The sequence below is a fragment of the Scedosporium apiospermum genome (genome assembly GCF_000732125.1).
Source record: "Scedosporium apiospermum strain IHEM 14462 chromosome Unknown SEQ_SAPIO_0132, whole genome shotgun sequence".
In the NCBI taxonomy this organism is placed as follows: Eukaryota; Fungi; Ascomycota; class Sordariomycetes; order Microascales; family Microascaceae; genus Scedosporium; species Scedosporium apiospermum.
The window spans coordinates 538,605-563,461 of NW_015971833.1; the positions used below are offsets into that span (position 1 = coordinate 538,605).

At 51.6% G+C, this 24,857-nt stretch overlaps 8 protein-coding genes across 8 annotated transcripts; 6 read left to right on the forward strand and 2 right to left on the reverse strand.

Moving 5' to 3' along the window:
• Positions 1-426: 426 nt before the first annotated feature.
• On the forward strand, positions 427-2,562 carry SAPIO_CDS8895 (Large subunit GTPase 1; the record flags this gene model as incomplete). The annotated part of the gene is made up of 3 exons (XM_016790424.1): positions 427-561; positions 643-1,525; positions 1,592-2,562. The coding sequence occupies 3 exons, from the start codon at positions 427-429 to the stop codon at positions 2,560-2,562; spliced, it is 1,989 nt and encodes a 662-aa protein (XP_016639727.1).
• Positions 2,563-3,606: 1,044 nt separating this feature from the next.
• On the forward strand, positions 3,607-5,349 carry SAPIO_CDS8896 (uncharacterized protein; the record flags this gene model as incomplete). The annotated part of the gene is made up of 5 exons (XM_016790425.1): positions 3,607-3,630; positions 3,756-3,832; positions 3,918-4,344; positions 4,402-4,719; positions 4,840-5,349. The coding sequence occupies 5 exons, from the start codon at positions 3,607-3,609 to the stop codon at positions 5,347-5,349; spliced, it is 1,356 nt and encodes a 451-aa protein (XP_016639728.1).
• A 2,029-nt stretch (positions 5,350-7,378) lies between these two features.
• Positions 7,379-7,990, forward strand: SAPIO_CDS8897 (Uncharacterized protein; the record flags this gene model as incomplete). Its single annotated transcript, XM_016790426.1, has 2 exons — positions 7,379-7,824; positions 7,915-7,990. 2 exons carry the CDS (start codon positions 7,379-7,381, stop codon positions 7,988-7,990), a joined length of 522 nt encoding a protein of 173 aa, XP_016639729.1.
• A 487-nt stretch (positions 7,991-8,477) lies between these two features.
• SAPIO_CDS8898 (uncharacterized protein) lies at positions 8,478-10,035 on the reverse strand (the record flags this gene model as incomplete). The annotated part of the gene is made up of 6 exons (XM_016790427.1): positions 8,478-9,063; positions 9,137-9,403; positions 9,493-9,568; positions 9,725-9,739; positions 9,895-9,923; positions 10,007-10,035. 6 exons carry the CDS (start codon positions 10,033-10,035, stop codon positions 8,478-8,480), a joined length of 1,002 nt encoding a protein of 333 aa, XP_016639730.1.
• A 468-nt stretch (positions 10,036-10,503) lies between these two features.
• SAPIO_CDS8899 (Pre-mRNA-splicing factor CWC2) lies at positions 10,504-11,784 on the forward strand (the record flags this gene model as incomplete). Its single annotated transcript, XM_016790428.1, has 2 exons — positions 10,504-11,131; positions 11,198-11,784. 2 exons carry the CDS (start codon positions 10,504-10,506, stop codon positions 11,782-11,784), a joined length of 1,215 nt encoding a protein of 404 aa, XP_016639731.1.
• A 135-nt stretch (positions 11,785-11,919) lies between these two features.
• On the reverse strand, positions 11,920-15,421 carry SAPIO_CDS8900 (uncharacterized protein; the record flags this gene model as incomplete). Its single annotated transcript, XM_016790429.1, has 3 exons — positions 11,920-12,623; positions 13,226-15,238; positions 15,361-15,421. 3 exons carry the CDS (start codon positions 15,419-15,421, stop codon positions 11,920-11,922), a joined length of 2,778 nt encoding a protein of 925 aa, XP_016639732.1.
• Positions 15,422-16,335: 914 nt separating this feature from the next.
• On the forward strand, positions 16,336-21,640 carry SAPIO_CDS8901 (uncharacterized protein; the record flags this gene model as incomplete). The annotated part of the gene is made up of 6 exons (XM_016790430.1): positions 16,336-16,349; positions 16,429-16,609; positions 16,748-19,234; positions 19,341-20,358; positions 20,428-20,846; positions 20,918-21,640. 6 exons carry the CDS (start codon positions 16,336-16,338, stop codon positions 21,638-21,640), a joined length of 4,842 nt encoding a protein of 1,613 aa, XP_016639733.1.
• A 1,351-nt stretch (positions 21,641-22,991) lies between these two features.
• SAPIO_CDS8902 (uncharacterized protein) lies at positions 22,992-23,879 on the forward strand (the record flags this gene model as incomplete). The annotated part of the gene is made up of 3 exons (XM_016790431.1): positions 22,992-23,057; positions 23,200-23,283; positions 23,364-23,879. The coding sequence occupies 3 exons, from the start codon at positions 22,992-22,994 to the stop codon at positions 23,877-23,879; spliced, it is 666 nt and encodes a 221-aa protein (XP_016639734.1).
• Between the last annotated feature and the right edge of the window lie 978 nt (positions 23,880-24,857).

Sequence of the window (24,857 nt, forward strand, 5' to 3'; positions counted from 1 at the left end):
AAGCAGGTAGATCAGTCCGAAGGTGGTCTATTCAGCAAACACACGCCTTGGAAGGTGATCTGCCTAACGAACCCAAAGTCGGATGGAAGAAAAAAAAAATTCAAAGTGGGAGGGTTTCCTTATCTTATCGGAATGAGGGGCATAAAATATTCGCACTGTCAAAATAGACCTGACTAGAGTGTCCTTGCACAGTATCTATCTAAGTTCTGCACTCTAACAAACCTGCTTTTACGAATTTGCCCCGCGATTCCCCCAATTAATCAGCGGCGAGAGTCGTCCAGTTCTTCATCACTGCCCATTTCTGTCTCTTGTGTATCATTTTCTTTCGAAACACGCCTCTCTCTCTACGAGTTGACTGGGTTTGAAAGGGTTATATTTTCAGGAAATAAAGTGTTACTGGGAAGTGTTTTGCATACCACCGTCACCATGGGACTCCCAAAGTCCAAGAAGTCCGTCGGCCTCGGCAGCCAGTTGATGAAGGACCGTCTGGGCAGAGGTAAAGGAAACGACAGGAAGCGGGGCTCGGCCATCGCCAGAATAGACCACACGACAGGTGAAGAAGTGAGTTCTTGACTCCTTGAGCGCATGAAAAGGAAAGCCGTATATCGTGCGAGGGCAACGACTAACGTGCGCTACTCTCAGTACCTCACCAACGACAAGAAGCAAGCAGGATGGGTCAAGATGCGATCCGTGACCGAGCAAGGCGCCCTCGACGAGTTCCTCGCGACAGCAGAACTTGCCGGAACGGATTTTACAGCCGAGAAGACCAACAACGTCAAGATTATTCACACCGACCAGAAGAACCCGTACCTACTGACCTCGGCGGAAGAGCGGCGGCTACTCGGAAAGCACAAGCAGCACAGGGGGCGGCTAACCGTGCCGCGGCGGCCGAAGTGGGATGCGTCTACAACACCGGAGGAACTAGACGCCCTTGAGCGAGCGAGTTTCCTTGCATGGCGAAGGGGTCTAGCGGAGCTGGAAGAAAACAACGACCTTCTGATGACGCCGTTCGAACGGAATCTCGAGGTGTGGAGGCAGCTGTGGCGAGTGATTGAGCGGTCCGATCTCGTTGTCCAGATTGTCGATGCTCGAAGCCCGCTACTATTCAGGTCGGAAGATCTCGAGAACTACGTCAAGGATATTGACCCGAGGAAGGAGAACCTTTTGCTCATCAACAAGGCCGATATGCTTACACTCACTCAACGAGAGGCGTGGGCCCAGTATTTGCGACAGGCTGGTATTAAGTTCAAATTCTTCTCCGCGCATCTTGCTAAGGAGGCCAATGAAGCGGAGCTTACAGACGAAGAAGAGGATGAGGACGAGGACGAGGACTACGCCGCGCCTTCAAGCAAAGGGAAACAAACCGAGAGGATAGTGATAGAAGGTGAAGAGAGCACGGAGGAGGAAGACAGCGGCGAGGAGGAGGAGGGGGGTGATAATGGAAACATTGACGAAGACGATCTGAGGATATTGACAGTCCAGGAGCTAGAGCAGCTCTTCTTCGACACTGCACCCGATATCCCTGGTTAGTCTTACACCCACACACCCTATCCTGCTTATCCGAATCAACTTCAGAATACTAACAATCCAGCAGATTCAGAACCTGATAGGAAGCTCCAAATTGGGTTGGTCGGCTATCCTAATGTGGGAAAGTCCTCCACTATCAACGCTCTTATTGGGGCGACAAAGGTGTCGGTATCGGCTACGCCAGGAAAGACGAAGCACTTCCAGACAATCCATCTCAGCGACAAGGTAGTGCTGTGCGATTGTCCCGGTCTCGTGTTCCCCAACTTCGCGACGACAAAGGCGGATTTGGTATGCAACGGCGTTTTGCCCATCGACCAAATGAGGGAATACACAGGACCATGTGGGCTAGTGGCACAAAGGATACCAAAACCTTTCCTTGAAGCTCTCTACGGCATCGAGATTAAGACGCGACCGCTGGAGGAAGGCGGCACAGGCGTTCCCACGGCCTCGGAAATGCTACGGGCCTACGCCAAGGCGAGGGGCTTCCAGACCCAGGGATTAGGACAGCCAGACGAATCTCGAGCGGCGCGATTCATCCTCAAAGACTACGTCAACGGCAAGCTCCTTTACTGCCACCCGCCACCGGGCGACTACGACGCGAAGGAGTTTAACCGGGAACTCTACGACGAGTACCACCTGCCGGAGAAGAGGCGCACAAGGCTCCCCGAGAGCCGAAGGGCCGCTCTCGAGGCAGAGCTTCACGGACTTTCCCTCGAGGACGACGACGGAGAACTCAGCCTGGCAAGTGCGGATATTGGAGGTCTTGGCCCTCTGCCTGAAGGACCAAAGTCGAGGAACCTCGATAAGCGCTTCTTCGGACCCGGAGCCAGCAACGCGGGACATTTGAGCATGCCTTTCAATTACAAATATTCTGAGCAGGGCAGCAGGCAGTTGGTGGGAAGGAAGGCGAAGGCGATGTACGCGTTGGAGAATGGATTGGACCCGAAGGATGTTCGGATGGGATCTGGCAAAAAGCATTTCAAAGGAGGACCGAGGAATGGAAAGAAAAAGAAGGCAGTTGCGCTAGATGATTGAGAAAAAGGAAAGGATAGCATCCTCTATTTCGGGGATTTTTCATTTTTGTAGGGAGTCCAAAAATAAACGCAACGGAATGATATATCGCCGGGAATCTGACCTGCAAAGTAATGCGTTGATGCTCATGATGCTTTTGATCCGTTCCTTTTCGTCCGTGGAGCGAACGGCAGCCGAGGAAGCGGATCCGGGGATAAGACAGGCACGGATGACGGATCATAATCATACCACGGCAGACGACAGACGCACGTTTATTCGTTTTATTCGAGGGGCCGAGCCAGGCATTCTCGGATTTGGAGCAATGAGAGGGCGTCTCTTGTGTGGGACAAATGAGACAACAAGACTTTGGCCTGCTGCTTTTGGACTGGTGTTCCGTATCCAGGCATGTCCAATCTCGGTCCGCCCCCACGACTTCAGTGGACTGCATCAATGCCTGGCCTGGCTGTCTGATTGTTGATCAGTACACTGATCTGTCTACACTTCTCATATCCGCACCTTGTTGGTACCTCTAGCTTGGCGCAGTGTGCTACGAAGTACGAAGTAGACGCTTCAAATGCACAGCGAAGTATAGTTTTAGTTTAGCAGACGGACTTCTTCAACCCTCCAATCCCAAAGGCCTGGCGCCGGTGGAATCTGGGGTTCCAAACCCAAGAAATCCTCCCCCCGCCTTCTCGCATTAACCCCGTCAAGTTACCTCGGCATGACATCGAAACCTTGGCTTGATGGCGGAGTTCGTGCAGGTCTACTTCGTAGCTGCCCCTGTTCACTGGGTCCCGGCAAGCTCATCGCTCGGTCGACTCCATGAATCAATTGATTTATCCCCGGAATCAGCTTACGCCGCATTCGTCACTTCTTCTATTAATTGTGCCGGACGCGCTGCTGCATGTGGATTTTCTAAACTGCTTTGGGGCTTTGAATTTAAGTCTTCGATCCTAGCCTTGACGATCTTGAGGATACTTCCATTTTCTATTTTTTTTTCTCCTTGGATTTATTCCCCATTAGGATTTATTTTTCTGTGTAGCAAGGAAAAGAAGATTATTCGACAATATGTCTGCCAAGATTCCCTCCATTGTAAGCTCCAATCTTGAATCTTGCCCCTGATGTCATACATCATCCTCGCTCTGAGAAAGCTTCGAGGAAATTGTCCAGCATCGGAGGCCATGCGACTGACACAAGGATTCTCTCCCCGCAACTAGGTACAAGAGCGCGTTAGCGAGCGGGCCCGCAAGGCCCTCGACACAGTCGCCAAGTTCGTCGAAGAAGAATGCATTCCGTAAGTATCTGTGCCTTTTCGGTGTTCATCCTCCTCCTCCTCTGTTATCAGCCAAGCTCACATCACCACCACCACCACCCTCTAGCGCCGACCCCGTCTTCGAGGCCCAAATCGGCGAGGGCGACGCCCGCTGGGAATCCTACCCCGCCATCCTCGAGAACCTCAAGGCCCGCGCCCGCTCCCTCGGCCTCTGGAACATGTTCCTCCCCAAGGGCCACTACAAGGAGTCGCCCGGCTTCACCAACCTCGAGTACGGCCTCATGGCCGAGTGGCTCGGTCGCTCGCACATCGCTTCCGAGGCCACCAACTGCGCGGCGCCCGATACCGGTAACATGGAGGTGCTTGCCAAGTACGGCAATGAGGCGCAGAAGAGGACGTGGTTGGCGCCTCTTATGGATGGGAAGATTCGTTCGGCGTTTTTGATGACGGAGCCGGATATTGCTAGTTCGGATGCTACGAACATTCAGCTTACTATGAGGAGGGAGGGGAATGAATATGTTCTGAACGGATCGGTATGTTGGTGCCTATATACCCTGGGCTTGAAAACATATATTGACGGCATATCATAGAAATGGTGGTCTAGCGGCGCCGGTGACCCCAGATGCAAGATCTACATCGTCATGGGCAAGAGTGACCCCAGCAACCCCGACCCTTACAGGCAGCAGTCCGTCATCCTCGTCCCCGCCGAGACCCCCGGAATCACCATCCACCGCATGCTGTCGGTCTACGGTTACGACGATGCGCCCCACGGCCACGGCCATATCAGCTTCAAGAACGTCCGCGTGCCCGCCACGAACCTCGTCCTTGGCGAGGGCCGCGGTTTCGAAATCATCCAGGGCCGTCTTGGACCTGGTCGTATCCACCACTGCATGAGGACCATTGGTGCTGTACGTAAATCACATTCTCTCTCCCTCCTGCCCCTCTTTTTTTTTCCCCTGTTTCTCTTTCGTATACGTATTACCCAGCCGAGGAATGCCAAGAGACTGACCAAGAAAAACCACCCACAGGCCGAGAAAGCCCTCGAGTGGATGATCATGCGCATCAACGACCCCAGAAAGACCACCTTCGGCAAACAACTCAAAGATCACGGCGTAATCCTCGAATGGGTCGCCCGCTCCCGCATCGAAATCGACGCCGCCCGCCTCCTCGTCCTCAACGCCGCCATCAAGATGGACGACCTGGGCCCCAAGGCCGCTCTCAAGGAGATCGCCGAAGCCAAGGCCACCGTGCCGCAGGTCGCCCTCACCGTCATCGACCGCGCCGTCCAGTCGTTCGGCGGCGCTGGTGTCTCTCAAGAGACGCCCCTGGCGTACATGTGGGCGCTGATTCGCACGCTGAGGTTGGCTGATGGACCTGATGAGGTGCACCTGAGGCAGCTAGGTAGGAATGAGAGCAGGAGGGGGAAGGAGGTGACGGATAAGATTCAGTGGCAGAAGGAGAAGACGGAGGAGTTGTTGAAGGCTCTTGGGTTGACGAGGCGGCAGCCTGGGACGAAGATTGTGAAGTCTAAGATTTAGGGGGAAGAGCCTTGAAATCTACATGTTGCTATGTCTTGTGTTGATAGTACAGAGGTTCAGAACCAGGTATTCTATATAGTCATTATTCCATTTGCCTGCTGTTGCTGCTCGAAAGGAACATGAATAAGCCTGATCTTACATTGAAATCAAAGATTGTACAAGGAACGAACAAACCACTCCTTGTGCCTTACTCTTTACTCTTCACTCTTCATCACTTAACTCCAGCATAGTGAAATCTTGAAATCTCAGCCAGGATAACGAGGATTCACGACATGCCCCTTCCTCCAGTGATCCTCAGTCAACTATAAAATGATCTGTTTCCTCCTTAAGATAAACAATCCCAAACTAAACAAGCCTAACACCAACATCGAACTCTCTACTCTGCACTTTACTCTCTCCTCTACACTTTACTTTCTACTCTCTAATCTCGTTATTCTAACCAAATCTGGTTTAACCCAATGGCTGCGGAACAATCAGACGTTAACGCGGTGTCGTCCACGAAAAGCCCCTCCGCAGCCCAAGAGGAGATCTAGAGGGCTTTGCATAATATCGAACAAACTCTTGAGCAGTTTCAGCAGGAAGTTGACGAGGGATTCAAACAATTTCACCAGAGCTGTGATCGTATTGACCAGACAAACGAACGAATCGGTCAGAGACTTGAACAAATCGGCTAGATACTTGAACGAATTAACCAGAGACTTGACAGTGTTGAGGAGAGACTTGAACAGATTGACCAGAGACTCGGCCATGATGAGGAGAGAACCAGAAATGATCAAGACACAATTGACCTGATCCACCGGATGCTCCGAGCCCGAGCCCGGTAAGTTGGTTCAGTCCGTCTATTCAAGTCTTCCATCTAACAAGGTTCTAGTAACGATAAATTAAATTCTCTTGCTGCCATACAAAAACAATTTGAACCAGACGAAACGGTGGAGACGGAAACGAATATTGGAATTTAGATCTTGCTTTGAGTAGCCCGATATTGTGGAATTGGCATTTTGGGGGGGGGGTGGGGGTTTGGGATGATGGAGGATGATGGATGCTAGGATATGTCTGCTAGGTGTCAGCCCGACTGACGCTTTCCACGCTCGACTCTTGAGAGATATTGGGCGAAGCACTTCAATGCAACACAATAATAGCGTGAGACTCATTCCAGTATCCCCTTCAAGCAGTAGGTAGCGGGGAGCGAAGAGCCAGGGACAAGAGGTGTTTTGTTCTTTCCTGGTACGATCTTCGATTCTATGATAATAGAGACCACGGGATTTCCATGCCGCACCAAAGCCCTTCCAAATATTTTGGTTTCTGTCTCCTTATCCTTATATTTCTAGTCTGTATACAGTTGGGGTTCTTGCCGACTTAAAACGAGATTCATCCTGGTGGAAAGTCTGAGGAGGCCACGTGGATACGGCATCGCCCACCATCTCTTCTCCGACGAAACGGACTGTTCTACTTCGTAGGCCTTGATTCGCGGTAGTAATTATTCTTTGAAACCCAGTATTTGGAGTTGGAAATTGTCTTGGAATGAGAAGGTGTAGTCGACAACGTCTTGAGATCTGTTGTACGTTGCCTGGCCAACGACCCACGTCGTTTCCTTCGCACAATCCCCACCACACCTTCCCTCCCTGGGCTTAGCTAAACAGTTTATGATCCCTGCTCATCTCCAAATTTGTCTACTTTTATTTACATTGATTCCAAGTACATCACTTTTCTCTCTTCCTCGATCCACCGTTCAAACATCGAAGCTTGTTTATTCGGATCTCCCTCCGAATAATTTGGAAACAAAGACAAAGAAAACGAAAAAAAAAGTCTACCTCCCATCAGGGCTTTTAATTCTTGGAGAAATCTTTTTTTTGTTCTCTAATACCCATTTGTTCTCTCCAACGATCAACCTGTTGTTAACGTGCCTCCCTCACAATCTCTCAACTCTGTTGAGAACGAAATCACTCACGCCTCTTTAACCTCTTTAACCGGCCCCGTTTTCGAGGAAATACTTATCCGCACTCGACGAAGAAAAGAAACAGACGCAACAATGTCCGGCATCCTCTCCAACAAGGACGTCAACGCCTCCATGCTCGCCACCGAGCAACAACCCGCCACCAAGTCCATCAAGAGCATGGAATACCACCGCCAGATCCTCCATTCCAAAATGGAGGCCGAGAAGTCAGTTACCGCTCTCTCTTCTACTAAACCGTCTCTATCTCCTCCCAGCCACAACCACCACCAGGCAGCTTCCAGCGAAGCCACCGAGCATGCTCCTCTTCCTCTCCCCAATCCTATCATCCATAACAAGACTACTTGCCCGGACGAGAACAACCCCGAGATATCTCATGGCAACGACGGGCTTACCAACACCGCCCTGTCCTCTGTGGCTCTTCGGAGACTTAGGCAGAACAAGCAGTATATCTCGCCTTCGGATAACATCATGAGTCCTTGTACCGCCAAGCTCAATGCCCTGCGCAACAAGCAGGTTGGAAAGTAAGTCACTTACCTTTCTTTTATCAAATTTCTCTCTCCATCTCTCGTCTGTCCCTCGAGATGGTATGAGTTCTGACGTAGACCTTGTAGGGTCAAGCCCAAGTCTCTCTTCGCTCAGGGCGTCGCTAAGAAGCTCGATGCCTCGAAGAAGGACACCGCCTTGTGAGGCCCCTTGACTGGACCAAAATCTTCTTTATTTCTTCCTTCTCTTTTCTTTTGCCTCCTCCCTTTTGGAGGGGGGAGAAGAGGAAACTTGTGTTTTCTTCCTTCCTGTTTAGTTCTGTACATTTTCATCCAGTTTCTACGATTCTGTCACTTTGTTTTTCTTTTCCTTTTTTCATTCGATTGTTATTGGGAGGATCATAATGTCTGTCGATGGAGGGCAAGGACGGTCTTGGCACTCGGTCTCCGTTGTCCACGTCAGGGACGAGGGAAACCTTTCTGGTAGTTTTATGGGCGTTTCGGAGGATTACACGAATACCTGGTGAAAGAAAAAGCTGCAGGCTTGGGGTTTTCTCATGATACGTTATGAACTTAGAATCAATTGACCGGCTTTGGTTTTTGTCTTCCTTAGAAGCTCTCACGATACAGGTATCCCCCACGCCTGGCGAGTATGTATGGGAAGGACGAGGCTCAATCGAAAAACGAGTCCATCACGCACGCCAGCCACTGACGATATACACAACATCCCCATCCGCAACCACATGTCCCAACCCAGTCCGCTGAGGCACATGCCTCGCGCTAGCACCCCACACGAGCGCATACTTAAACGTATCCTTCATCGTCCGGTGAATCTGATCGCACACGTCCTCAATCGTGCTTCCATTCCTCACAATCAGCGCCTCTTCGAAATTCGGCTCAATGCCCTTCCTCTTGGTGTATATCCGGATAAGGTTCAACTCCTTCCAGCACCGATCCACGACATCCTGCACGCCGAGGTCGAGCTCGCAGCTCATGACGACGGTGTTGGGCTCACGCGCCAGCTGGTCGAGGAACTCGACTGACACGCTGTCGATCTTGTTGTAGACGTAGAGGCATTTGATGTATTTGCGGTGGTCCTTCATGATGACGTCGATGAGGTCGTCGACGGTGCAGTTTTCGTCCCGGACTAGGACTTCGCAGTTGAGAAGCTTGTAGTCGCGGAGGATGTTGTAGATCATTTTTTCGTCGAGGTATTTGGGCGGGGATTGGAAGGTGATTTTCATTCCGCCGGCCTTTTTCGGCTTGAGGTAGATGTTTCTAAGGCAGTGTGAGTCGGTGGAGGAGCAGAACTCGTGATGAATACACCAAAGAAGAGAATGATAACACGTACGGAGGTGTCCTGTTCAGACGAATACCCACAGCCTCGAGTTCAGCTTCGAGAAGCGCCCTCTGCTCCGCCCGTTTCGTGGCATCCAGCACCATGAGAATCATGTCGCTTGTCTTGGCCGCCGAAATCACCTGCCGTCCACGTCCCTTGCCCTCAGCGGCACCTTCGATAATACCTGGCAGGTCGAGAAGTTGGATCTCGGCGCCATCGTACTCTAACACACCGGGAATAGCCGTGAGAGTCGTGAAGGCATAGGATGCAACTTCCGACCTCGTCTTGGTAACTTTGGAGAGGAAGGTGGATTTTCCTACTGACGGGAATCCGACTAGTGAGATTCTTGCATCGCCGCTTTTGCTCACGTCGAATCCCGCTCCTGGGCCCCCGCCGGATCCCGGTCCGGGTTCAAGTAGTTGCGCTCGGAGTCGGGCGAGTTTGCTGTTGATGCGAGTTAGATTCGGGCTGGTGGGCGGGTTTCACGGGTTAGAGAAACTTGCCCTTTTAGTAAACCAAGATGGTATTCTGGGTGCATGTTAGCAAAAAAGACAATCTAATCAGGGGGTTCATTCCAAGAAAATCAACATATCAACGTACCTGTCGCCTTGTTCTCTAGACAAAAGAGTTAGTATGCTGGTCATCTCACATCCCATCCCAGCTCATGCTGGTGGCGAAACAACAAAGATGCCTTGGAGGCTCATTGAGATGCTAGGAATACACTAATGCCAGGTAAAAGTGAAATTCTTCTCACGTCTAGGGTCGCTTACTCTGCGTCCTCTTCATCTCATCCTCAATCCTAAAGAGGGAAAGAAAATATAGCTTAGCGTTTGCTTCGTTTCCTCTGCCAGTCCGTCCACCCCACCTTGGAACTTGACTTACTCCTTGATCTTGTCTGTGATGTTGACCATCTTGACGGTTTCGACCTGCAGAAGCAGGATTTGAAACTACCCGAACAACTACACAACGAAAACAATGGGTGGGAAAAACACCCGTCGCGGGCCAAATCTGCAGAGGATTTGGGATGAATACGAAATCGCGGAACGCTTCTTTGACATCTACGAAGTATGGCGGGGCAGTTTTCCCAAGACGATTGAATTTGGCGGGGTGAGAGCTGTGGCTGGTGTTGCCACTGCCATGAGGTGTACTGGACTGGCAGAAGCTTATGCACCGCCACAGCCTTACCATTTCGTTCGCCACAGATCTCGAGTAAAAACAATCCGACCCAGCAACCTCAACTTCGCAGAGACATCGTGGGAAGCCCTAATATCGTCATAAACGCCGTCTAATCAGATCATCCGTCAAGCATTGGAAAACGCCTTTACCAGCGATATACCCACGCACGCGCACGCAATCATATCCCTCACGACCTAGCGACGATGTCAGACGAAGAACCCCAGGTCGAAATGACGGCGCAGGCCGTCGTGACCGAGTCCGCCCCCCAGCAAGAAGACGGCGCCGGCGCCCTCATACCCGCAAACGGCAGCACCGAAGTCGCGCCTCCCAAAAAAGTCAAAAAGATCATCCGCAAGAAGAGGCGGCCCGCCCGACCGCAAGTAGACCCGTCCTTCATCACCTCGGAGCCACCGCCACAGACCGGCACCGTCTTCAACATCTGGTACAACAAATGGTCGGGCGGCGACAACGAGGACAAGTACCTCTCCAAAACCCACGCCAAGGGTCGGTGCAATATTGCGCAGGATAGCGGGTACACGAAGGCCGATAGGATACCGGGAAGCTACTTTTGTCTGTTCTTCGCGAGGGGGATATGTCCTAAGGGACCCGACTGCGACTACCTTCATCGGCTGCCGACGATTCACGACCTGTTTAATCCGAACGTGGATTGTTTTGGGAGGGATAAGTTTTCTGATTATAGGGATGATATGGGCGGCGTGGGAAGTTTTACGAGGCAGAATAGGACAGTTTATGTTGGGAGGATAGTTGTGTCGGAGGATATTGAGGAGATTGTCGCGAGACACTTTGCGGAATGGGGTCAGATTGAACGAAGTGAGTTATTTTCTGTTCCCTTTTTCCCGCTTTTTTAGAGACAGATATTAACCCTCTATCCTTTAGTCCGTGTCCTAAACACCCGCGGAGTCGCCTTCATCACCTACAGCAACGAAGCAAACGCCCAATTCGCCAAGGAAGCCATGGCCCACCAATCCCTCGACCACGAAGAAGTCCTCAACGTCCGATGGGCAACTCCTGACCCGAACCCTATGGCACAAGCGCGAGAGGCTAGGAGGATCGAAGAACAAGCGGCAGAGGCCATCAGGCGCGCTCTGCCTGCCGAGTTCGTCGCCGAGATAGAGGGCAAGGACCCTGAGGCGAGGAAGAGGAGGAAGATTGAGAGCAGCTACGGACTCTCAGGTTATCAGGCTCCGGACGAGATTCACTTTGCGGTTGGGGCAAATGCCGTCAACCCGCTCGGACGACAGGGATATGAGTTGGAGGAAGGACAGCATCAACAACATCAGCCGGAGAACGGCGCGGCTGGCCCGCCGCTGGCAATAGAGGCCGCGCCAGAGCAAGGGGCGGGCATATTTTCGAGCAGTACTATCGCGGCACTGAATTCTGCCAAGGTGGCTGTTGCGTCGAAACGAAAGGCGGCGGCGCCAGCGGGACCTTTAGTCGCGTATGATAGCGATGACGATGAATGAGTTTGGTGTAAATTTGTAACATTATCATGATTGCCTGCCATTATAGAATCGAGATACCAAAAGACCCTTGCCGCTACCACCACGACTGTCATCACGGAGCACACCTCCCTTCCCCTATGAAGTTTCTTTATTAATCTAACTGTTGAAAATCCTCGAATATAAAACCTCATGCCTCCCAACCCACAAATCCATAACCGGCACCGTCTGCCCCGCGTCCTCCACCCACGTCTCCCACTCCCTCTCCACCGCCTCACCCACCATCCTTCTAACCTCATCCCCCGCCAACACGCCCTGCGCCTTATACGGCCCCAAAACACCCGCCCTCACAGCCGCGCTCACCAAGGCCTTAACATGCCCCAACACGAGCACATACGCCATCCTCTCCCTCTCCAACCCCGCCGCTCTCCCGACGGCCCCGAACACAACAGCCAAATGCCCATGCGCCCTCCCCCCACACGTCCCTTTCACCTCTGCCGCGAACGACCGAAGGGCATCATCCCTTAGAGGCGGCGCAAACGACTTTTCCCAAAGAGAAAGGAGGGCACGACCCTGTGCTGTTGAGGCGCGGCGCCCGACGGTGCAGATCGTGCTCGCGTCGAGGATGTCGTCGAGTTCGGGGAGGGAAGAGGGGTTGTCGTAGGCGGCGAGGGCGAAGGGGAGGTTCGTGGAGGCGAAGGAGGAGATGGAGGAGGGGAGGAAGGTTGAGAAGGATGTTGTTGGGGTGGCAGCGGTGGATGTGTGGGCTAAGTAGGATTCGAGACCGCTGCTGAAGGCGAAGGACCCGAGGGGCAGGGCGGAGTCGGAAAGGAGGAGGAGGAAATGGTGAGATGGGTCGTTGACTGGGGGAGGTAGGAGTTAGTTTTAGTTCTTTCTATACTTTCTTACTTTATTTTTATTTGGTTTATGTATTTTTCTTTATAGCGAATAGATGTTTCTTAAGGAGAGAAATTGGGAGCCTTGCCGTTGGTGAAGTGAGGGTGAGTTGGAATGTTTGCAACGTCATTTTCAGGATGGTTCAATTGGTCGAGTCGATGCCTTGCTGAAGCAAGACGACCCTCGAGTTCGGCGATTTCATCTTCGATCTCCTTCACTGAGGATTTCTCATTTTTTGAAAGCCCATTCATCTCAGCTTGACTGTTTGATGAGTGGGAGGAAAAGATAAAGTTCAGCGTTACCACAGAGCTCACTGAGGAAGCAGATAAGACCATAAATCAAGATAAGAAACAGTTGCTCTATTCACTTGGCTTATTCCTAACGCCGTTTGCCCCCCCGCCCCCCCCTCGACGAGATGCTCAAAACGCCGAAAAAAAAAAAAAAATACGATCCACTATGTTTTTACAACTTGTAACCCTCGCGATAATGATCTCCTCCCAGATATAGAAGAAGAAAAAAAGAAAGTTTGGCCATTACTCCCCCCGCTTCGTGTCTATCCATCACCAACTTGAATGGTCCCTTGTAGCTGTAGCTGTGGGCCGCACGTTCTCCTTATCGAGAGCCTTCAACGTGCCCGCAATCGCTTGCCTCCGCTCCGCTTTCCTCTGCTCGATGCGCGCCAACGCGGCGGCACGCCTGTTTGGAGGTAGGGTGCATCGTGACGTATTGCCAGCCAAGATGGAACTACCATTCATGTCCGGCAGACCGAGATGCTTAAAACGCTCCTTAAGCATATCGAGCTGGGGCTGATCATCGTCACCCTGGTCTAGATCAACTTGTCCGACCTTGGGTTCCGCATCTGCCACATCTAGGTCCAAGCTTCCATTGCGCCGTCCTACATCTCTAAGGTAGGCTCGGTTCCGCGGAGATCGTGGGATGTATGGCTGCCACTTTGGCCTCTCGAGATTCACCCGGTCGGTGAGGAGATTCCGGGGAGCGTCGTCCGTCTTCAAGCCCAACTTGAGGTCATCAGGCTCCCCGAGGAATCTCTCGCGAAGCGCACGGGACGCTTGGGTGACTCTAACCCGCTTTGCGTCCAACTCGCTAGCGAGATTGCTGCTAGCCTTGATTTGTCGTTCGGCGGGAGGCGAGGCGGAATTGGTGAGTCGGGCAAGATCTCGGAGGTCGACGTGGATATCGGGTTTATCGTCAGCGGAGGGTTTCCTCGTCCCGGTTGAAGCGAGCCCGTGGAAGCTCTTAGGACGCGTGCCTCGCTCGTCCTTGGAAGCTTTGAGGATCCGCAGCTCCCTTTTGAGCTCGGATATCTTCTCAGTTGCCTTCTCCAATACTGCTTTCGTATCCTCCTGTTGGGCGACGGCTTCCTTTTTGAAGTCGTCAAACTCTTGCTGTAGCCCCTTAATCTCCACGTCCTTATTTCGAGTCTCCGCCTTCGCGTCCCGTAGCTGCGCCATGAGATCCTTTACGTAGGAAGATCCATCGTCACCACTTCCACGAGCCAATCGCTTGTTCTCCTCCGCAAGATTGGTAGCTCGCTGTTCCGCTGCTTTGAGTTCGGCCTTTAAGCGCGTCACCTCGTCCTGCAGATCTCCCATCTCTCGAAGTTCGGAACGGGCGCGTCGTAGTTCTCGCTGGGTTTCGAGAAGTGTGCGATGTGTTCGTGGCGACGCAGCACCCGTTCGTCTGTGTCTGCCATCATCTTGCCGGTTCCTCAATAAGGACTCGAGCTCCTTGACCTGACTACGGTACTGAACCGCAAGGGCTGTTTGCTTGGCAAGGTTTCTCAGAAGATCGGGTGATTCGTGGTCGCCGCCCTTTAGGCGCCTGGCGGCAATCTGAGCCGCCATCTCGCTGAGCTTCTTCTCCATCTCTAACACTTTTTCTTGCTCCTCCTTTAGTTTCTCGTTCAAGTCGATAGCTTCAGTATCCTTCATCTTGGCATAGGACTTTGCAAGTTGCTTATACTTGAGCAATTTCTCCATCTCCGCCTTGGCATCCTTGTGGTATGACTCGAAGTTGGATTTCCAGTATTTCCCGGATCGTGAGTGCGGCTCGTTAAGGTCAACAGTAATGTCGTGGCTGCAGCAATCGTCGTCTTCATCATCGTCAGCGCCATCGTCATCCTCCTCTTCCCATTCATCGTCATCATCGTCCTCGTTCTCCTCAACCTGTGGCATGGGTTGTTTCTTCTCCGCGGTGGAAGATTTGGCCTTATTTTGCCTCGAACTCGCCATCAACTCGGTCAGTCGTGTTCGTCTACGCGTCGAATCACGGCCCGCACGCATCCCAACCTTCGTACCGGCGGCCTTCGACCCATCCTCGAACACATCATTGCCGAATGAGACGCGTTTGGGTCGGGAGGTGCCAGTCCCCGGCGTTAGGAGGATTCCGGGTGGTTTGCTTGGAGGAGTTCTTCCATCGGAATGAGCATGCTCCAGTCGCCCACGTCTATCCACAGCCCCTCGCCTTCTATCATCTCCCTCTCCAAAAATAGCTGTCTTGAGGGCTCTGGCGGCGAAGACTGGGGCTGGGGTGTCTGGCGCATCAATCTGCGTCGTGTCATCTGCCAAAGCAAGAAGAGAAGCATTAGCGCCATGGTTACTTGAGGTCATGAGTCGAGTCGGCAATTGTCGAACGTAGAAGATTGGTATGGAAAAATTGGGTGTCGAGTGGTTGTTTTCCTACCTCCATCTTCCTTCGCGCCTTTGGCCGGTTCCAGACCGCGTCGCAAAACCCAACCAAGCATCTCGAAGATGTTTTTTACCCTGGGGCTCTCGCGTCACCCAGCAGAGAAAGATGATTTTCACACACTATGTCGGAAAGAAATTTGTGTAAATAGGTGATCCCAAAATTTGTCTCTGAGAAGGTGCAGTAAAGGGTTGTGCTGGTGAGTGGTGGGAGTGGTGGGAGTGGTAAGATAAAATTGGAATTGGGCGAATAATCAGATGCAACTTCCTTTGTTTACTTTGACACCAAACTGGGCCATTGGGGTTCCTTCTGTGTAAGTTGTCACTGGGTGTCATCAATTGGCCACTTCCGAGAATAAGCCGAAGGTTCATCTTCACAACCCCAGCTTACCTCTTCTCCTTCTCCAAGGAAGAACAGAGAACCAGTTCAGTTTCTCCTCTTCAAAAAAAAAAAATTCACAGCTCATACTAAAGTGGTTTCTTTCTCTTCCCACCTCATTTCCCATTCTCGTTTTCAGCATTTTAGACACCAACGACTTCATCCTTTTCAAAGCCACTGGCTAGTACCTTCTAGCTACCAATCCTATCCAATGCTCTTACTAGGTCCCCTCTATCATCAATTCGGAAGAGTCACCTCTACGATGATGGCCTATCAATTTATTTCAACTGCTCTTCGTCAATCATCAGCTCCCCATGGAGCATCTGCTCGTTTCAACCACCCTGCCTCCTTGGTGAGACCTTGAGCCTAGCTACCCCGCGACGCCACTCACGCGACAAAGACGCGCTAGACCCTTGGTTTCTGTTTCTGGCAGCTCCTCTTATCGATAAGACCCGTTAGTCACCAACAGCTTTGACTCGACCCCTCCAAAACCTCAATCTTGACCAGCGACAGGGCGCATCTCCATCCTCCTCGGCAACCTCGACAAAACAAACCCTCACATACCACAGACTCTTTACCAACAGAAAAGAAACCATGGACTTCTCCTCGTGAGACGTCCCAGCTACCTTCACAAGTAACTGGATAGGCATCTCCGAGCCGTCCACTCGTCTAACCCTTCCTGGTCAGGATGGCGTGGAAGAAGCCGACAAACCAACCCAAGAAAAGCGACGCGGGCTTCCCTGGCTTGAAGAGCCACCGGGGAAGCACTACCAAGTACGAAGAGCTTCAACAGAATGAGTTGATTGCCCTCGATGCGATTTATGGCGAGGATTTCAAGCGATTGAAAGAGGCCCATTCGGCTTGGAAGGTGTGACTCAGTCCTACTTCGATCTTTTTCTTGTCTTTGATGTCTTTTTTTGGACCGTGGCAGTCTTCTGGTGTGGCGATGTTGATGGGTTGCTACTGCAATTTTACACAAAGACTTGCTAACCCACTCTCTCTCTAGAAATCCGAGCCCTCTTTCGATATCCGAATCAGCGCCTCCGACGAAGGATTTTCTTGTACCCTGCGAGTCATCTTGACTGCGACCTACCCCAAATCTCCACCGCTCATTACACTTCTCGGTGACCTTCGAGATGCGACTCGATTCAAGATTGAAAAATTTCTTCAGGCAAAACCGAAGGAGCTCGCCTCGGAAGAGCAAGAAATGATGCATCCAATCATTGAGGGCATTCGAGAAATTCTCGAGGATGACGCGCAAGCAAAAGCGAGTGGTCGGCAGATATCCTTGGAAGAGGAACGCGCGCGCCATGAGGCTATGCTTGCGCGTCAAGCCCAGGAGGAGAAAGAAGAGCTAAAGAGGAAAGATTTGGAGAAGAGCAGAGAAGAGCAACGCGCAATGGCTGGCGCTGTGCAGGAAGAACTGAGGCGTCATGAAGAAGCGGCCAGGGCATATGAGAAAAGTCAAGGCCGCCGTGCGAGTGAGGCTTTGGTCGACGCGGATGCTTCAAAACCCGACAAGGACGACAACATCATCATGTTCGACAGAATTTGCCGAGTAGTCGACATATCGGGCAGGGAATTCAGCTTCACCACAGTTGAATGCGGCTCGGTTTTCGGATCCGGACCCTTGTCTGCGGTCCACCATTGTCTCCCGAGTGTTTCCAAGGCTTCGTCATGCCCCCCACTCGCTCTAAAGAAGACCGTTCTTCGATTCCCAACGAACCAAGGCGAGAGTGTGAGGAATCAGATGATCGCATTGGAAGGAAAGCTCACTATGCTTCAGGGCATACACCACCGCCATTTAGTCGACGTTGTCGGCTTTATGATCCACGAGGAACTTGCCGTGGAAAAGAATTTCCTACATAGGTTCTGGACCGTGCAAGTTCTAAACCAGAAAGCCCAGATGACTTCTCTCGAAGGCTTCCTGGATATTTGCGATCGTCTCCACATCTCCAAGGTACGCTCATTCGCCCGAGACTTGCTTGATGCCATGGCCTGTCTTCATAATCATGGTATAATCCACCATGATGTGCACCCACGGAACGTGCTTATCTTCAAGGAGAGCACCGGCGAGGCCACCCAGACTGTTGCGAAGCTTTCAGATGCTGTTTACCAGCACATGTTGTACGACATTGCCAAGATGAGTGATTCGGAGACGAAATTCACCTCTTCTCGATCCAGCTTTTGGCTTGCCCCTGAGACAACCGCCGAAGATGGCAAGGATCAGTACACCCACAAGACGGATATCTGGGATCTCGGCGTAATCATCATGCAGATGATGTTCGGATTCGATATCGTCCAGCAGTTCAGCTCGCCATATGCCTTCATGAAGGCACATAGCCTGTCCACACCACTCAAGGAAATGATGGTAGGCTTCTTTGATCCAGACCCCAAGCGCCGTCCCAAGGCCTTTGATTTAGGCTGCACCGAGTTTCTTACGACCGATGCCCCGATCTTCGCCGTTGGAACCCTTGTACCCCAAAGGAGCCGGCTACAATCGTTTACCAGCTCGGTCCAGCAGTTGCCCTCTCGCCTCGGACTTGATGGCACGAAGGAGGGTCGCTATACCGGCCGATACGAGGCTGAATTTATCGAGGAGGGTCGCCTTGGAAAAGGCGGCTTCGGTCAGGTGGTAAAGGCCCGGAAAAAGCTCGACGGAGGTGTTTTTGCCATCAAGATCATCCGCGTCAGCACAAGCTCCACATTAACGGAGGTTCTAAAGGAGGTGGCTTTGATTTCTAAGCTCAACCATCCTGCAGTAGTCCGGTATTATGACGCTTGGGTTGACACGGTCACAGATTCGTCCGCAATCACCACAGACGATGAGGATGACGATGATACCGACAGTACGGAGGTTACAGAGTCCGGACAGGGCCCCGTTACAGCCAGTGGCGGACTTGATTTCATCTCTTCTACCGGATATCCTGGAATTGAGATTGAGTTCGGGTACGACTCAGGCGAGGGTGCCGATGAAGATGTCGGAACAAATGGCCGCAGTGGCAGTAGCCAGACCCTAGATGTTGGTGAGACGGAAGAGGACACACAGGAGGAAGATCAGTCCTCCACGTCGCATAACCAGCTACAGCGAACTAACTCTCAACCCAAAGTTCAACGGATTCTTTACATCTCCATGGAATACTGTGACCGGCGGACACTACGAGACCTGATTAATGGCGGTCTGTATAAGGATACACCCGAGATCTGGAGGCTTCTCCGTCAGATCCTATCCGGTCTTCGTCATATCCACAGCTTAAGCATCGTACACCGCGACTTGAAACCGGAAAACATTCTCATTACCCAGGGCCTTAAGGGGGAAGATTGCGTCAAAATTGCCGATTTTGGCCTGGCAACCATGGGACAGTTTATGTCCACTAAGCTTGGTGCATCGTCCTCGGATCCAGACCAAATAACGAGAAGCCTGGGTACGAAGTTGTATACCGCGCCAGAAGTCCGCTCAACAGCCTCTGGGGCGTACAGCTCCAAGGTTGATGTAAGTCATCTTGTTACCCCCCGATGCAAACCTGTCTGCTTTCACAAATGATTCAATTTTTCAATGACGGCAAATGAACATAGACTAACATTTTTGGTCGGGACAGATGTTTTCCCTCGGTGTCATCCTCTTTGAGATGTGCTACCATCCAATGCTTGGGATGGAACGAGTACTTGTGTTGGAAGGACTGAGGCGACCGGACCGAGTTCTTCCCCCGGATTTCAAGCCCGGTGATCGGAACCAAACGGAAATCATACTTTCCCTCGTAGCGCATAATCCAGAGGACAGGCCTGACAGCGCAACGCTGCTAAGGAGCACCAAGATCCCTATCGATGGTGAAGAGGAAATTACCAAGAGCATCTTGGCAGGTGGCGTCGAGCCCGACTCTCCCTATTATCGAGAAATCCTAGCTACTTTCTTTTCGGGTTTCGCAGGGAAAGCGCGGGACTACGCGTGGGATATCGAGATGCCTGGTCCGGCAGTGATGAAGAAGATTATGACGGATGATCTCGCCCTCCAAGCCTTGGTCAAGGAGAACCTGGAAACTGTTTTTCGTCGTCACGGCGGTCTGGCCATTAACCGCAGCAATGTCTACCCCAGATCCCGCCATTACGGAGACAACGTGGTCAAGCTCCTCAACGCCGACGGGACGGTGCTACAGCTCCCATACGATTTGACTATGGGACTGGCTAGATTACTAGCAAAACACCCCGAAACCGTACCGGCTGACAAAGTCTACTCATTCGGGCCAGTCTTCCGAGCCTCGAAGGGTATGGGCCAGCCGGTGGCTTTCGGGGAGGTGGACTTTGACATTGTCTCTTCGGATGCACGGGAGCTGTCGATTAAGGAGGCAGAGCTACTAAAAGTCCTGGACGAGACCATCCACACGCTCCCACCCACCGTAGCGAGCAAGATGACCTTTTGGATCGGACACTCCAGTCTCCTCCACGCCATCTTTGACTTTTGCAAGGTCGACCGGTCTCTTCGACGGAAGACGGCCGACATCATTAGTAAGTTGCATATCCATGGATGTACGTGGCAGAAGATACGACAGGAACTTCGATCCGAAGAGGTGGGCGTGTCGGCGACGAGCGTCAACGAACTAGAGAAGTTTGATTTCAAGGGTATGTTTCTCCCCTGCTCTCTTTTCCCCCGTCTAGCTTTTGTCGTTCTTTGCTAACAAAAGCGAGCAGGCCCACCCAGTGAAACCTTTTCCAAACTGAAGGATATGTTCAAAGGATCAGACCTGTACTCCAGAGTCGCCTCTACCATTGGCCGCCTTGAGGAGGTCGTGGAATATACGAACAGAATGGCAGTGAAGACAACAATCGAATTCAAACCGCTTTGCAGCATCCGAGAGAGCTTCTACTCGGGCGGAATTCTCTTCACGTGCACATTCCGCGGGAAGGCTAAGGAAGTATTCGCCGCGGGTGGTCGATATGACAGCCTTATTAAGGAATTCCGCCTGAATGTCGGCGACCGCGAACAGGAGGGTCGGCGAGCTGTTGGATTCTCGTTCTCGTGGCATTCATTTGTCCATCTTTTCAAGTCAGGATCATCATCCTCGGCATCGCAGAAACGGCCGGAACAGGAGGCATTGCAAGCAGGGCGAGTAAGTGATAGATCTCTTTTAACCCCCCCCCCGGAACTCTCGTCGTCGTCTTACTAACACCTACCACGTAGCTTGATGTCCTTGTCACCAGCACGGACGATTCTCTACGACGAACCATTGGAGTTGAGATCCTCGGAACACTTTGGGATAATGGATTCACAGCCGAGCTCGCTAATAGCTCCGGCTCGACAGACGTGCTCCTTTTCAACGTCAAAGACGACGACTACTCGTGGGTCGTAGTTGTGAAGCCTGATAAGAGCTTGAGAGTGAAGACGATGAAACGGAATGATATTCCCGACGAGGAAATGCCTACAAACCACCTCCTCACGTGGCTTCACAGCAAAGTTCAGGAACGCGACTCGCTGGTCTCACGATCGAGGATTTCAGTTCAACGAGAGCAAAGCGGCCCCCTGGCACGGCGTGCGCATGGCGGTCAGGAGGTCTCGGTGCTTGTAACCCACCAAAAGAATAAGAAAATGATGCGGCAGTCCGTTATCGACCAAGCTCAGACGAGCGCGGCAGGATTTCTGGACGCCTTGACAAGCGGCCCGATTCTCGGTGTCGAAACGTCGGACGGCGCTCTGACGCTCATCCAGAGCACCCCTCTGTCGAGCGTCGAGGGCTGGAAGAAGTTGGAGCAGGCAGCAGGCTCCGGAGGCAAGGGATACGTTAGGCAGATCCACGAGGAACTGAGCACGTGGAGGGCTGAGTGCGAGGAGGAGAAGCGATCGAGACATTGCTTTATCTACAACTTTCGAACGGGGAAGATTATCTACTTTGACTTGGCGATCTAGAGCCTCTACAGAGAAAGATACGTCAGCCAGCTGGCGTTGGTAATCTTAGTAGACCCTCATTGCGATGCAGGCTCCGGTTTAGTAGCCGGATTTCCCCGGGCACAATCTCCACTCTTAACTCCTTGATTTTCAGGTGGAATGGAAGAGAGATGTGCGCATTATTATTATTATTATACCCAGAAATGACAACAATGAATCAGGTTGCCTCTTCGGAATATGGCTCTTTATAAACAGAAAAGTGAGTAATCGTGTTTATAGATGATTGAGTAAGGGACAACGGGCACAAAGTCGAGTCATTTGCTCAAGGCTCTCCGGCCCGTACCGATCCTCGTCGCGAAGGATTTTAATTCTCGTTGCGAATAAGTATATGTCGCAGCTTCAATGTATTCTGCCTGTGGTGCGGTGGCGAGGACGGAGAAGACCGGGGTGGGTTCGGTGTCTTTTGGGGCAATGGATTTAAAGTACTTCGGTACTTTGTGCCTTGGGACGCAGTCCACCACAGCCCACCGTAGCCGTACGCCACCGCCCAGAGAAAGACGAGCTGGAACGAGGAAATGACGCCAAAGTCGTTTTTCGTACAGTGACCGGATCCGCCATCGTTAGCGTAGGCACCATCATGCGACATATGCTGGAAATGGTACTAGGTACAAACTAGTACAGAATCCAGAGCGTGGACTATACCTCCAGGCCTCCTGGGACAAGTCAGTGGACTCAGTACCCCGGACCTGGACGGCCCAACCGGTCGGGAACAGCGGCGCCTAATCTGCAACATCTGCAAGCCGGAAAGGGAATGAGGCACTTGGCTCTTCAAAGTTTCTGCCTTGAGTCAGTCGTTTGTATTTTCTCCCAGTTTTTCATCAATCTTACTTTGGTTTGAACTCCTGGTGAAGGTTCTTTAATTCTTCTATTCTCTTTCTCTCCTTTTTTTTTCTCCTCCTCAGACCATTTTTTTGGTGTTGTGTCCTGCATTTTATTGGCATCGTGCTGCAGCTTGGGCTTCTTTTCCTCCTTGGACCATTTGGGCATCTCGTGATCTTAATCTGGAACCCCGCTGTCACAAGGGGGAAAGTGTCGTTCCTTCTTTAAACCTGACCTCCTGGAATCAGTCACCCTGCCACCTTCCTCCATTTTGACCTTGATAGATCTGAAGTCAAGCTCTTGTGATTATTCATACACAAACATCGAAGACGCGTCTGGGGAAAGGAATCCTCCCTCCTACACAATAAGGAAGAAATCCTGATTTCATATCCCAAACCACCTCTTTGGCACAAATACCGCCAGCTTGGGATTCCGTGTTACAGGCACTACCCTAACTCTCCTTTGTGCAACCTTGTTCGGACAGCAATTGAAGATGGCTGAGAAGCGTCTTATGAGTGAGCTCCAGGCTCTACAGAAGGAGAAATGGGTTTATATTGAGGTAAGTCAATTTGCTCCCAACTCACCCAGCTCACAAGTAGTAATGCAATGAGCCTACCTACTTGTCTGCCTTTCTCTCTACCTGCCTGCCCGCCTGCCTGGCCTTTGATATGAGAAAGGCAACTTACGATCATTGTCTTCAGGTAAACGAGGCGGATATCAAGAAATGGGATGTTGGCCTTATGGTTGTGAATCCCGACAGTGTCTTCTCCGGAGCCTATTTGAAGGTAATTGATTCCATACTCTCCTCCCTACCCCCCTGCTGGTGAGTTTCATATGCTAATCGCTGGCCTTGAAACTCTCCCAGGCTGAGATGACGTTCCCCTCCGACTACCCCTACCGGCCTCCCACGTTTCGATTTACGAAGCCGATCGTCTACCATCCCAATGTGTACCCGGATGGCAGGCTTTGCATCTCGATCCTCCACGCCCCCGGCGAAGATGAGATGTCGGGAGAGCAAGCCTCCGAGCGCTGGTCCCCCCTCCAAGGCGCCGAATCCGTTCTCCGATCGGTCCTCTTGCTCCTCGATGACCCCGAGATCAATTCTCCCGCCAACGTCGACGCATCCGTAACCTACCGTGACAAGCGTGTCGAATACAACACCCGAGCCCGCCAGGTCGCCGAGCAATCCCGCGCCGGCATCCCCGTTGGCGTTGACTTCCCCACCAGCGAGGAGCTCGCAGCCCCTCCTGCTAAGAGCGGACTGGACGATGACGATTTCATGAACGAAACGGACGAGGAGAGCATTGGTGGCAGCGATAGCGATAGCGACATCGACATGGACGATTTTGATGAGGATTTCGACGAAGAGGACGATGACTAGATGGCCATCGCTCCTTGGTTCGATCGTTTGTCGCGCCTTCTCCGTTTGACGGAGACCCTGGTCAGCCTCACCCAGTATTTCCCCGTGGGCGTCCGGTGCCTGCCCCTGAGGCCGCGCTTCGCCCTACTTCGTCAGGAGTTTTGCCGGTTCGTCACAGAACTCCCCACCAAGCTTCACGGCCGTTCTCCCTTTCAGCCTGTTGGTTATATTTACAGTACCATCCGTGATCTTGACGAGGAGCACTTTTCGGGGACTCTTCCTCTTGCGATCGGTGGTCAGCTTATGGAGGGACCTCTGAGGGGATGAGACAGGTTGTTTTTTTTATGTTCATTTCCTCTCCTCTTTTTGTTTTTCACCTTTTTTCTTTTTTTTATGTTCTCATCAAGACGCATAGCGCGGCGAGGGAAGGCGGCTGTTTTGTTGTTTTCTTTCCTTTTCATGTTCTTTTATGAAGTACATGATTTCTAGAGGCGTTTTAGTGTATAACCCCCCGGATTGAATGGTCGTTTATTCTCATTTCAATATCTTGCCCCGTGGATATTCTTGCCCGTGTTTTGTCGATGTTCTTTTTTCTCCCTGATGGAGTGTAGGTTCCATATATATGTTTAATAATTTGCGATAGATAAAGATAAAAAGAAAGTATAGAGCCATGAGTACTTTTCAGATACCTTGATTGTTCTTCTCCGAGATACTAGCCTCTATCCGGTTATCATAAAACAGCTTGAATATTCCTTTGAAGCTTGGAAAGGCAACTGAGGCCGGTTTGAAATTGAAAATGTGAAAGTTGATCAATTGATGACAATAGAACTTGGAAGTACTCCTTAGCACAATGCACAGCAAAATGGTACATTGTGCTCAGAATCAGATATCACTTAGCACCCCTGCAGCCTCTGTCTGGTCCAAGCTTGGAGCCTAGCATTGATCATTGATTAGTGCAGCACTATAACACTTCTTCCTAAGGCTCAGCCAATGTTATCT